General features: G+C 40.5%; 1 protein-coding gene across 1 annotated transcript in view; it reads left to right on the top strand.

Annotated features, from left to right (window-relative positions):
- The window catches only part of MED12L (mediator complex subunit 12L), a 292,633-nt gene that overhangs the window by 29,341 nt on the left and 249,039 nt on the right, over positions 1 to 14,253 (top strand). Inside the window, exons 4-5 of the mRNA XM_032486297.1 lie at positions 3,814 to 4,005; positions 8,579 to 8,738. Of these exons, the coding sequence (XP_032342188.1) occupies positions 3,814 to 4,005; positions 8,579 to 8,738 (352 nt within the window). The remainder of the gene's footprint in view (positions 1 to 3,813; positions 4,006 to 8,578; positions 8,739 to 14,253) is intronic.

The following is a 14,253-nucleotide window of genomic DNA, read 5'->3' as shown; positions in this document are numbered from 1 at the left end:
CTCTACAACTGAGCTATTTCCCTCCCCTCTGTAACTCTTAAGGTTTTATTTTTCATCCTATTTGAGTTATTTCTTTTTTTAATATTAAAATACTTATTCAATTGAAAAATCATACATACAAATAAAAAGAAATCAAACATACAAGTAAATTTCTACACTTCTTTTCTGTTTCCCAGAGGTGACCATTATTGAAAGTTTTTATATCACTTCTGATCTTTTTATATGCGTACATGTATACACAAACATGTAATTGACAATTTGCTAAACCATCAACTGAAATATTTAAGTGATGTGAAAGAGAATGGAAGCATTTTCTACAGATTTTTCTGTTGACCAAATGCAGTGTGTTTAGTTTTGTTTTTTTCCAATCTTAATACCTTTTAAACATCACAACTACATTTATGTATGTGTTGTAATTTGTGTTCCCTTTTTTTTTGTGGTAAAATATAACGTAAAACTTATGTTAACATCTTTGAGTGTATAATTCTTTGGCATTAAATACATTCACATTGTTGTGCAAATATCACTACCATCTATAAAACTTTTCATGTTCCTTAACTTAAATATTTAAAGAAAAAGTAACATTTTGTGTGCACGTTTCCTTGAGGCTGAAGTATTCATATTAATAGTAGTTAGCTGACAGGTAACATCCTGTCATTTTTCCGCTGTAGTCGACTGAAGCTGCTAGTGTTCAGCAGTTAGCCTCTTACCAGTTTCTTAGGTTATTTATAAACAGGCCAAGGTCATATTTGAGCACATAGCTTTTGCTCTTTAGGATAACTTCCCAGCAGCGTATTACTTGATTAGAAGGTGCATTAGCCTACTAGGGCTGTTAGGATGAAATGCCACAAACTGAGTGGCGTAAGCAACAGAAATTTGAGTTTCTGAGAAAGTTCATTTTCTCCCAGTTCTGGAGGCTGCAAGTCCAAGATCAAGGTCTCAGCAGGTCTGGTTTCTCCTGAGGCCTCTATCCTTGGCTCGTACGTGGCTGCTGTCTCACTGTGTCCTGAACGGGCTTTTCTGTGCAGGTGTCTCTGGTCTTCTCCCTCTTAGAGTGGCGCTAGTCATACTGGATTTGGCCCCACCCTTAGGACCTCACTTAACCTCAGTTACCTCTTTGTCTCTGTCTCCAAATAGTCACATTGGGGGTTAGGGGTTCAGTATCTGAATTTTGGGAATAAATGATTCAGTCTGTAACAGGAAGTATGAATGTTTTATGTCTCTTAATAGGAACTGCCAAATTGTTCTTAGTTGTATCAAGTCTTATGTCAGTTTAAATAAATGAAGAAATGGAAATAACACCCATTACAACTTCTGCTGCTCTCACCCTTCCTGTGAGATTTACTCAGGGATTCAGACCTTCTGAGGGGAATTTGATCTTATAAATATGGAATACATGAACTGTGGTGTAGCCCGTAAACCTTTTTCCATTTTCTTACGAAATGAATCATTTTCAAAATAGCTTTGGATGAAGGGAAACAAGTTTTAAATTAAACCATATCTCTCATACCTTCTCTGAGGGAGTATAAATAGGCATAAACCTTTTGGAGGGCAGTTTGACAACGCTGATTAAAATGACAGAATCATACAGTCTGAATTCTGGAAATTTATCCGAAAGCTATAGCTATACATGTATGAAATAAGTAGGAAAGGCCATTCATTTTAAGCTCATTTGTAATAGCAAAAGTTCGAAACAAACACTCCAAATGTCCATTGACAGGATCTTGATTAAATCAAATATGGTACATCCACACAGTACATTATTATGTCTGTAAAAATGAATGAGGATGCTCTGCAAATGCAAATGTGGAAGGCTTTCAGACATTAACAAAATGTACCTAAGGTATACATGTAAGAAAGAGAAAAATAATATATTCATGTTTGTTCATGTGTACTCACACGAAGAAACACTGGAAAGACACATAAGAAACTAATCAAAGTGGTTACTTGGATGTAGACATTCAGATTTTGGGGTGAGGCTCTTTTTTGATTTTGGAATAAGATGAATATATTGTTGTTAAAATGTATTCTCATGTTTTGATTTTTTTCTTGTCCTAATGTGCATTTTCTCCGGTCTTGCTTGTTTGGAAACTTTGACTTTGTTTACAGTTATGCAATTGTTCACAAGATGTGTTAGGAAGTGAAACATATATATCACTGTGTTCCATTGCTGCTGTTAAATACATAGGAAAGAGTATAATTGCAAAAGAGATTGCCCAGACTTTTTTTAAAACAATTTTTGCAAATCTCTTTAATGATTGGCTTGATTTAATTGAATAATCTTTTCAGATCACTGTGGATAGTCTTCTTTGATAGTACTCAGAGGAATTTAAAATTTTTTTAGACCTTTGTTTATTATGACGAAAATGCTCTTACATAATTGCAAATAAGAGAACTTCTAAATATAAAACAGTCTACATAGTTTAGGTGTCTTGTGCCCTTGGTGTTAAGACCAAATATTGATTGAGAAATTTAAAGGTAAACAATTTGTTACTCTTGGCTGCTTGTTTTCAGATAAGTGTTTCTTGCTGAATTTTTGCATTTAATTTGTTCTCTGTTTGGACATTCTACGAACTTTGCTTAAAAAAACATACTATGAAGTTTAAAAAAAAGTAAAGCTCATACTTCTTTTTTTCTAATTACTCTAATCTTTATTAGCATAGTACATCAACACAGCAAACAGACTTTTTTTTTATTGTACATCAATTACAAGGATCAAGGAATGCCAGTTCACATTAAAAAAAAAATTGTACCAGCTTTTCACCCTGGTAGATAAACTTGGTTAATTGCTTACAACTGTGTTCCAACCTATAGACTAATTGTTTATTGACTCATGAGCATTAACTCATGCTCATGGCATGATTCTTATTTTGCTTCAGCAGGGTAGGTATCTTGCTTTAATCTTGATTGCAACTGTCTGCTACCCTTTACTGAAGGTACTTATTAGAAATTGTTGTTCACATTCCTATTATTAAGAAATTCCCAGGGGACAAAATGTGATGCTTTGATTGGATTCTTGGAAATTCCAGCAGGTTTTCTGTGGATTCACTTCATATTTAGATCTCACTCAATATCCGCTTCCTTCTTGTCCCTTTCTCTTCCCTTTTATTTGGTTAATGTGAAAACGCTGGTCATTCACAGAAGCTCCCTCTGCCACTTTGCTCCACTCAGAGCAAGCAGCGCTGGCTTTCTCTTGGAACACTTGCACTCATGAAATTGGCAGCCCAGTCAAAAATGTTGATACTTAATTTAATTGAACCTTTTGTAATTTGCCATTTAAATAAATTAGATTTCTCCAGGCTCTTTTTTTTTTTTTTTTTAAAGCACTGAGTGTAAATACAGAGTTTCCTTTCCAAAAATATGTGCTATCAAGATGAGACAAGACAAGAATGATTGCTGTGTGATTACCAGGCTCTGCTTTTGTGTGCAACACCTCTCTGGAGGAAGATTCTCTCCAAATGGGTGTGTAGTCTGAAAAAGGAGAGGTACAGCTAAAGATTAAAGCAGAACCCCATCTCTTGAAATTTATTCAGGATGTAATTAATTTTATCTTACAGAGATTTTTTTCAAAGGCTCTTCTTTTTTCCTTGAAGTTCTCGTTAGCAGTGAAACAAAGGTACTGTGGGAGTTTTTGCACTTTATTAGTGTAAGGAAATCACAACTCTTGGCTTCAGGGACTTAGATTCCCAATTTATTTTTCAATGGGCTCTTTAAAGACTTTTAGTTAAAACAACAGAAATAAAATACTAATATTTACTAACATACCTGCCTATTGTCTTTAAACTTTTTTCTTTTTTCCTCTTGTTTCCACAGATTGGAGCTTATTTTAGCAGCATATTAGCTGAGAAACTAAAGCTTAACACTTTCCAGGACACCGGAAAGAAGAAACCACAAGTTAATGCTAAAGATAATTATTGGCTGGTTACTGCTCGATCCCAGAGTGCGATTCATAGTTGGTTCTCTGACTTAGCAGGAAATAAACCACTTGCTATTTTGGCGAAAAAGGTATTAAGTATCTCTTGCATTGTTTTAATTGAGGCCTTATAGAAATGAAGATATTTGAGATAATGTTCAAGCATATATTTCTTTTCCCCAGTTCTCTCCAAACCTCAGTCTCAGTGACAGGTATCCTGCACCAGGTGTGCACTGCACATAGGCTGTTTCCCCCTTCATTTTGACGCCATGTGGTGCCTGGGACAGACTGTAGACCTGTAGACCTAAACAATCCGCACATGAGGCTGTTTATGTGGATATTCGGTAGACAAGTTTTTAAAATCAAGAAGAGGCAATGAGACTTCACTTATTTCTGTTCCATTTTCAGTTTTCTTAGGTCAGGATGTCTAAAATGTGTTAAATAGAAATCCTTGCTTTAATGTTATTTCCTTGTCTTGAAAAGTATCCATCCAAATTCTTAAACTAAGTCTCCTTCCCAACAAGTGAAATAAAGGTAGTGATTCTGTGTGTGCTGGAAAAACGTCTCTGAAGAAGTTTCAGAACAAAACAAGCAGGCTTACTTGTAGCTCCTAGCTTTTTTGAGTGGAGAGAGAAGGGGACTGCGGGGAGGGGAGGGAGGGTTCTTTTAAAATCTTTCCCTTTGATCATTTTCCTCGAGTGGGAATACTACACAGATTCAACAGTTTTACAGTCCCAATAATATGAAATGTCTTTTGATATTTAGCTAAGAGCTAGAAACTTCCTTCTTAGTCTTGATCTCTGACTTCTTGCACACCTTTCAGATAATCCCCCAGGTCTTTCTCATCTCCCCTAAAACCCTTTCTTTAGTTTTAGGGGAGCCCCTCTTCTGTTCTTCATACTGTTTTCACGAATGGTTTGGTGCAGGCCGAGTTTGGAGGAGAGCGTTCCTGTGTGATTTTATGTGTTTGTTTTCTAAAGCAGCTCTTTGCAAACAATGCCTGTGGCTCCCGTTGGCTTTATTTTGCCCTAGTGTCAGAGCATTGTGTTGCTTTTCATAGATTTTAAGTGGTAGAAGGCAGCTGAAATCCTTGGAAAGCACGACAATCAGCTTAACCCTCTCTTGCTACTCAGGTAGTGCCTCTCTCTCCACACAGGCTGACCCGCACAGCATTTCTTTTCCAGTGGTGAACCTTTACCACGTGGGCCCGCGGTGGCCTGTGAATTGTATCTGAAGGCCATAGAAGTCAAAGGCCGACCTTCAAAATTCAGTGGCTTTCTACCAATAGTTCATACACTCCATGTTGGTTAGTACCTGCAACTCCCAGGTCGCCAGCCTGACATCTTTCTTTTTAGATTTTTCTTTCTTTCTTTCTTTTTTAATTAATAAGCTTTTAGAATGCATTTTTGGGGGTATTTCCTGAAAGTGAACTAGCGAGGGATTGATGCCCTTGATTTAGGGGTGTAATGGTCTCTGTCTGTTAGGAGGGAGGTGGACTTTGGTGCAGTGTGTTAGCCATTGTTCTTCTCTCTTTATTAGGAGCTGCCTCTGGCCAAGTCAGGTGTCCCTCAGGTAAGCCTGACATTCATTCTTGGCAAAGTTGAAGATGTCATCTTTGTAAAACCATTTGAATACACCTTGAAGTATTCATTTCTTGGGCATTTCAAGAGTCATTCCTTCCCATCCTTTCCTCATCATTTCATCTTCTTGAGATGGTGAACGCTCTTTCAGAGTCTGGTAAAAGGTTGCATTCTCTGCATGTTCTTCCTATTGGAAAGTTGAAATACTTCTTTAATTTCTGGTATTCATCTGTGAGATGGCTTAATACAGAAGACCTTCGTTTTCCTGCTCAGATCCTGAGTCATCTTCCAGCTCTGATGTAGAGTTCAAAACAGTTTCCCAAATGGGATGGATCAGATTTCCGGACCTGGTTTTCTGTTACTATAAAGCTCCACAGATCTCCAAGTATTCAGCCACAGAGAGGGGTCAACAGTGACCTGTAAAAGGCCTTTTAATTCAATCACGGTCATAGCTAGATTTGGGAAAGGGGACTTCTTGCTGGAAGGGATGTCCTTCTAGGTCTTGAGCAGTTCACCAGGGGTGATGTGTTCACTTCAGGCAACTTGGATTTCTGTGGTCTCCAGAGTTCCCGTCCGCCTCTACCACTGCCTAGCAAACAGAGGATGCAGACGGCAACCAGCATGTGAGGGGAGAGGCAGTACCAGGGCAGCCCGTTTGTGATGGAAAACCATCACGTGCTAGGTGTCTTAGTTTTCTTTTGGTACTTAGATGCACTTCCAGCTTGATTTAGAAACCAAACAGCTGCCCAGGGATTGCCTAAGTTCAGCTACAAGTTGAAATCAGATGGTTTCTTGGCTGAAAATGGGATCCATCACAGTGGGAAGTCATACTTGAGTCAGTGTAAACATGTTTTCCTTCCTGAGTTGGCCCAAACTGTAAATTTGACAAAGCCATCAAAATGTGTCTTCTTCCTTAATTAAGTAACTTTTCTTCACATATGTTCTCCTGAATTCTAAAGCCCTTCATTTCAGTCAACCATTTCTCTAAGGGTTCTGCCAGTCGGGGCAGTGAGTGAGAGGGTGGCCTTGTTCTGTTAATATAAGATTCAGTTTTGTTTGCTATTTCATCTAAACGTTTCACGTGTTGAGAACATCCCTTCCCCCTTAACCCCCTTCTTGTCAGTTACTGTTCCAGAGAAATCCTTTAGGCATCCATAAAGGTGCTGTTAGTAATGTTTCTTTGGAGACGCCAACTTTACTTTTTGCATTTGCCTATTTTTTAGACCTTGATCTTATATATAGTCTTCTGGTACATCTGAATGAGAGGGAACCTGACCCTGACAGCTGAAGTCTGACTCCCTGATACCGTACTATATGTACTGGTGAGAAACAGCAGCTCTGGTCGTGAACTGAATGTATAAGTCTGTGGCTTTCTTGTCCCTGGCCTCGACAACAGTAAACTCAGAGCCTTGTGCTCCATGAAGGATGTGCCTTGTGAGCCAAAATTTCAGGACATTTTCTTGTTAGGTTGTGTCGCTGTGGCCTGCAGAAAGGAAGCCCTGCGTCTTTAGCCTCCCCTGGAGTTCTGTGCATGCAGTGTAGTTGCCTCTGTCCTGAGGGTTACATTCTAAAGTCAGCAAGCAAGGCGGGAACTGTACACAGTCAGAAGTCTATTCAATTGCCCGTGAAATACAGGATATGGACACACCGCATCTCCTGCCCAACTAGGCAGCTTTCCTCATCATTCAAACAGCTTGATGTTTCTTTTGGAAGAACCACGTGAAATAACTTGTTTTAAAGGGAGGGCTGTGTACAGAAAACACGTACTTTTTAATTCTAGAATCACACTTTGTACCAAGATTGTGAATACTCAGATTTGTACCATATGTATAATGCAAAAAATTCACTGTCTAAATGCGGACTTGACTAAGAGAAAAATGCCGTGCTATATCAATCAGTTCACTGGTTTGAAGCTTTGATTTTCAACACAAAATCAAGCAAGAGTTTGGGGCATAGAGACCGGGCTAGTCATGTCCGTGGTTGTGGTTTCCAGGATCCTCATAGAAGAGAAGGTTAGGTCCATGGCTTGGAAACACCTTGGCGGGGGCATGGAAAAATCCTTGGAACTGGGAACAAACTGAAAGTTGTTATAATTTTGATACATGAAATTCTTTTGCTTTATCCTTCTAACCCTCCTGGGCGGCGGACAGGGTTGGTATTGTCACATTGATAAAGAGTCTGGGAGTGATGGATTTAACCATATAGGTGGGGGCCAGGAACGGTACACAGGGGTGCTCATCATGGGTGTGGGGGCATGCCCACTTCTCTGTCTCACTTTTTCCATCCTGCTGCCTTGCAGCCAACATACTCTTTATCCACTGTGTTACTCTGTATTGATAAATTGGATAGATCATATTTAGATGAATGGGCTATTCCTAGGATATTTATGAGGAATTCTAGAAGAGTGGATTAACTCTTTCAAGCCATTCAGCAGTTCATTGGGATACTAATTTGCTAAATAGTATCTTTGTGGTCTGGAAGAAATAATTAACTGCCCCAAGTGCCTACTTTCAACTAGTGAATTAATTATCCAGCTATTTCCAGCTCAGTGCTTATTAGGCAGATCCACTGATTCATCCCTTTAGCCTCTATTTTAAATTTTGGGCTAAGGGCACTTTTAGAAGCTTTCTGGAAATTGTCATTCTTATGAAATATTACAGTTGAAAAACTTTATACAAAAGTGTTCTTCGATAAAGTGCAGAGTAGTGATAGCTTTTCACTTGATCTGTCCCTTCCAATTTTGAGATAAATTCCTTGGAGGACTGTCAGGAAATTATTTTCCCTATTTTGTTGATATGATGAGTGGCTTTAGGCATCTGAGAATTTGAAAATAATTTGTTTTCATAAGTAAGAGAGCACAACTGATAAAACTGTGTTGCCAACGTGCTAAACATAGTTTGATTCTTTTCTCTTACAATTTGCTTATATATATATATTTTTTCAAACTGCATGTGCTGTTTGAAAACCCATTCAGGGTATACTTTGTTATAGCCGGCAGGAACTCAGTCTCTTTCTTTTGCTTCCCTTTTCTTGCCTAGCGACAGACATAATCTGTGATGATTAAAAATATGTTATTTCTTTTTAGGTCCCCATCTTTAGTAAAAAAGAAGATGTTTTTGCATATTTAGCTAAGTATTCAGTGCCAATGGTTCGAGCAGCGTGGCTGATCAAGATGACTTGTGCCTATTACTCTGCTATTTCTGAAGCGAAAATTAAGAAACGTCAGAGTACTGATCCCAATTTGGGTAAGTGAGACAGTATGATATGTCTTACATTTCACCAGTGATTCTGTGAGTAATTGTTTCCTGTGCCTGCGGTACACAGTGGCGAGGTGAGTCCTGAGAAGGCCAGGGGTCGCCCGTGGAGTGGGTGGGGGGCTGGTCCTGCTCACCCAGGGGCAGATCCCGGATTCCATCAGCAAGTCCTGTTGCTCTGCCCTCCAGAATGCTCCGGTCTGCACACCTTTCACCACTGCAGTTGCTGAAATGCTGCTTCAAGCCCCGCTCATCTCTTGGCTCGGCTACGGTGGCAGCCTCCTAACTGGCCTTCCTGCCCTTTTTTTTGCTCCTCACATTCTGTTCTAGTCTCCCCACAACTGCTGTGCTGATCCTCCAGCCTCCACCAGATCATATCGTGTCCCTGGTTACAACTTTATGGTAGTTTCTCATGACACTTAGAGTAAAGATCCAGATTCTTTCCCGTGGCCCTCGGCGCCGTCCGCGATCTGCGCCCTCTTCCTGCAGTGTTCCAGCCACACAGCCTCCCTCCTGTCCTCTAAGTGCCACACAGCTCCCTTTCTCGGCGCTCTGCGTTTCCTCCTCCCTGTACCCAGGTTGCTCTTCCCTGGGGTGTTTGCCCGCTTCCCACTCTTCACTGAGACTTTGGCGCAAGGGTCATTTCCCCTGGAGGTTCTCTCTGGCCACCTCACTAAATACTAGATAGCATTTCATCTCTTTCTCACCTTCCTCCCAGTTATGTTCTCATGTGTTGTTACTTTATTCACAGCACATTTCTCTGTCTGAAATTATCCTTTAAGATTTTGTGTCTGTCACCACCCCCATACACACACAGAAACACAGACACACACATGCACTGGCTTGTGGTAGATATTCATTGAATGAACTGAAGGAAACTATTTTCAGTCAGTCTTTGCTGTTTGGTGACTAGACAGTGACTCCTTGAGGTGGTGCTAAAACATTGTTTATAAAAGTTTTGATGCTACAGGAGAGATGTGCACAGAGAATTATTTATGAAGATGTCCACTTAAAGATTAGGTTTTACAAATAATTCTTTATGAAATAGAAACATGATTTTTTAAGGAAGACCCCTCAACTACAGAGCTCTGAGAGGCAGGGTCAGAAAGTACAGATGTCCTCAGATCCAGACGGCATCCTAGATAAGTGAGTCGGGTGAAGGGCTTGGGCACAGGTTGGGGGCCTTAGTGGACTGGAGGGTGGAGCCCACTTGAAAAGCATGAAGACTTAAATTCAAAACAAAAAAATGGCCTAATTCCATGACTGCCCACTTTGAGGTCAGCGTTACCTCATGTGTGTTAAAACAAATAAGCAAAAGTGAACGATACTTAAAATAACACTGTGTAGTGTATGTATGTACATATCAAGAAAAAAATGTGAGGAAATAATTGACAAAGTTAACAATGATTGTCTCTGAGTGTCGTTTTCATAGGAGTCTTTTGTTAAGTCTACATCTAATGTTTTTTCACCAGCTTATTATGTTATGGGGGGAAACAAGAAGAATGCCCGTTTTTATTACTAAAATAGTACCTTCTCATTACAATATCTTCAAATGGTGCTGAAGTAGGTAAAATACAGTGTTTAAGTTTCTTTTCTCCGTTCTCCATGTTTTCCTTCTTGAACTTTCCTACATCATACACAAACACATATGTGCAATTCTTTTTTTAAAAATAGGGTTTTCTGTCTGTCTATTTGTCTAATCTATCTAATCTATTTATTTGTTTATTGAGTTTTTTTGAGGGGGATGGTAATTAGGTTTATTTATTTAATGGAGGTACTGGGGATGGAACCCAGGCAGGACCTTGTGCATGCTGAGCACACACTCTACCAGTTGAGCTCTACCCTCCCCCCACATATATGCATTCTTGCTATCTGTGTATCCAGCTATCTGTCTTGCTAGCTAGCTGTCTTTCTCTACACATATGTCCATTGCATTTATTAATACTTCTCCCCACAACCTGGATATCTAGTCGCTTAACTAGCCACCTCTACTTTGATGATGACTAGGCTGAACCCTAACGTATATCAAATCAAAGTCTTGATTTCTCACCAGCTCTAAACTTGCTCCTTCCTCAGACTTCTCCTTAGTAAATGTTACACGGAGTCATTGGGTAGGTGAAGGTAAAAACCATATTGTCACCCTGGACTTTGATCTTTCTCTCACAACTCTGCATTCACTCTCTCAGGAATCTTGCCAGCTTTACTTTCGGAATACAGTCAGAATCCGACAGCGTGTTCTTCCTTGCGCTGTCACTCCTCTGGCCCCAGAGCACCACCACCACCGCCACCACCACTTTGCCTGCGCTGTTTATTGCAGGGCCTCTAGCTGGTCTTGTTTCTTCTCTTGCTCCCCTAACGATGACTTTCTACTTCATAGATCCCGCTGAGACAGAAATCAGGCCGCACGCCTGTGCGCGGCACCCTCTCACAGCTGCCTGTCTCACTCGGACCGGTACCTCTGCTGCCACCAGTGGCCTGTGCGCAGTTTCCACCTCAGGCGTTGACCGGGGGTACCACTGTCCCCCCCACCCTCCGATGTTCCCCGGCCTCGCCGTCCCCCACTGCCAGCTTGGCTCAGAGGGCACTTCCTCAGAGAAGCATTCTCGGACCATTCCAGCCAAAACACCATCTCCCTGGCGCCCCGTCTGCCTGTCCTGCTTCACTTTTCTTCTTAGCTCTTAATGCCTCTCATGCTATATTTTACTTTATTGATCACCTATCTCTGCTGACTCTCCACTACAGTGTGTCTTTGTGAGAAATTTTGTCAGGTTTGTTCCTTGCTGGGTCTCCATGCATACAGATGCTCAGTCATTTTTTCATAAATAAGTGAATAATTAGTCTTGAAGCATTTGTGTGTGTGCAGATGCACACATGCTTTTTTCCCCCCTCTAATTTCCCCCAGTTCATGGTCCTTGGAAGCACCAGCATCACTGGCTGCAGTGGAGAGAGACTCCTCTGTTCCTCAGCTGCTGCTCATGTTTTCTGATAACTTGTTTCTGTTCATGTTTTCCTTGATGTTCAGTTTAATCTGATTTTAACTGTCACAGAAAGGCAAAAAAAAAGGTGATCATGCAGGGATGATTCTACCAAATGAAATGTAAAGCAGCTTTAGGACAAATGAAGGTCTGATCATCATTGTGAAGAATGTGTAGCTAGAGTTTCTAGGAGTCCGGGATGTAAAGGTGTTGACCAGGACCACGTAATTTCCTCTGTGAATGGAGGGAAGCCTGGCTCCCATGTTCTACTCAGAACATCACGGACTTCTTTTTGGATTTGTTACTTCTCCTATTAATTTTCTTACCAGTGTGACCAGTTGCTTTGGGGGGAGGATTGTTTCCTAACCCCCTCCCCCCGCCAGCTAAAATTTCTGTTATTTGCATACCCGCTATTCTGTGGGTGTTTGATTAGGTTCACCCACCAGCTGTATTTCCTCTTCTTTCATAAACCACACAACACATATGAGTCTGTTTTCGATTCAGTTTATTTACAAAGTATTACATGATCTTTATGGTTATTCGTATGCATTAAAATGTGTGAACATTAAAGCCATGAATATCAAGTGCCTACTGTGCTTTTCTCACAGTAGAGTTTAAAAGCTTTGACCTAAAAAATGCTTTAGGCCAAAAGTATTTTTAAAATGCATGAATTTAAGGAGATCCCCCCTAACCACTTAGGTCCAGCATCTCGGAGAGAGACTTTGTAAACTCACTGAATCTTTGGGCTGTATTCATCCCAGCGCTGCTGCTACGTGGCTGGGTGATTGACAGCAAAGTCCTTCCTCTCTCCGCACTTGGGTCTTCTCAGCCTTGATCCAATCCACAGGCCATGTGGCCTTTGTCATGTTCTTCAGCCTTTCTTGTTTTTGGCCCTGACATTTTTGAAAGGGACAGGGTTATTTTGTTAGAATATCCCTTGATTTGTGTTTGTCCAGGGGCTTAGAACAGATTCAGTTTTTCAGTTTTGCACTTTTGGTGGGAGGATCGCTGAAGTGCCGCTGAGAGCATCTCAGTACCTCCCATCGCCTTGTCCTAGGACCGGCTGTGAGAACTTTGATCTTTTGAGCAATGTGATGCGGATTTCTCCACCGCAAAGTTACTGTTTTATTCTGTAATTAATTAATAGGCAATTTAACTAGATAACTATCCAATTGCTCTTTCTATATTCTTATCTGTGTTTTAAAAATGCAAATGTAGTGCACTATTTATACTATATGAAAAGAGCACCCAGTTTCAAATATCTGATCTTGGTTTGCTATCACTGCTCCACCTGATATCGCTCTACTTTGTCTTTAGCACCTCCTTCAGCTTCCTTTAGCAAATTACACAGTGCGTTTGGAAGCATTTGGCTGTGTAGACACAGGCATAATGCGGCAAGTTTCACACTCCAAGCAAGCTATACAGCCAAGCAAGCACACACATATATATGTGTTGGATTGGATTAAACTGCATACACTTCAGAAGATTAACTTGCAGTAATAGATTCTATGTTCTGGCTTTGATAGTGAAAAGAATCGTTCGGCACGTTTGGGGCAAGATTGACTAGCGAGTGTCACCCTTTTCTGGCGTTGGTTTTATGGCCTCCGTTGACTTGATGATTGTTCTTAGGATTTATAAAGTGTGTTCAGTAGAAATGGCCTTTATTCCTTTGTAATAGAAACGTATGTTTTGTTTTCAGTTCCTACATTCAGTGTTGGAACAGAGGTGTTAAGCACTGCTGCTTGGTTTTATTGAAGAGAGTTTTTCCTCAAGTTAAGTGGGCTAACGGCAACAAGGGAGCAGGCCTGTTGTGTAAATTCTTTAAACGTAGCAACACAGAGATCCTCACTGTCACTATGCAGAGAGTTACAGATCTAAGATGTGGATTCAGTGAGTTGCTGCCCTGGGGAGCCTGCACCAGGCAGGGACGTACCCCGTGCAGTGTGTACCCAAAGGGGAGAGGAGCAGGAGGGGCCTTGGCTTTCTGGGTGAGGTTTGACGTGTGATTTCGGGAGGGGGCGTCAAAGAATTATTTGACCTGGACACATCCTAACATCACAGCAGAGGTTTTTAAATAGAGGTGAATTAGGGAAGCTTGGAAGAAGAGATTGTAATTCTCCGTCTTGCATGAGACCTAAAAAGGTGGTTACGGTGAACATGATGCTTAGAAAATGCCTTCTAATAGGTGAGTGGACCAGACTCGAGGGAAGGAACACCAGGCATAATACGTATTTGGGTTCCAGTAATTTTTGGAATTGAACGAAGTTTCATTTTTAAAACAAGGATATTTAGTTGTCTTCAATGTTTTGAGCTCACCAGAGAAAAGCATTTAAAATGCACTAGCTAATACTTAAAAATATAAGAGTAAAACTTACACAGAGTTACGTAATTAAACTCTTCGAACAGACTGGAAACTGGGGCTTTATAGTAAATAGCACAGAGCCTTGTACATTTATCTGCAGGAATTTTCCTTACAATAAGGAGGAGTCTTACTGTTGCTGAGTTAACGAGTTACATGAGTCTGTTGTGTG

This window comes from Camelus ferus, chromosome 1 (genome assembly GCF_009834535.1).
Source record: "Camelus ferus isolate YT-003-E chromosome 1, BCGSAC_Cfer_1.0, whole genome shotgun sequence".
NCBI classification, from domain to species: domain Eukaryota; kingdom Metazoa; phylum Chordata; class Mammalia; order Artiodactyla; family Camelidae; genus Camelus; species Camelus ferus.
This window is presented reverse-complemented; position numbering and strand designations above follow the sequence as displayed.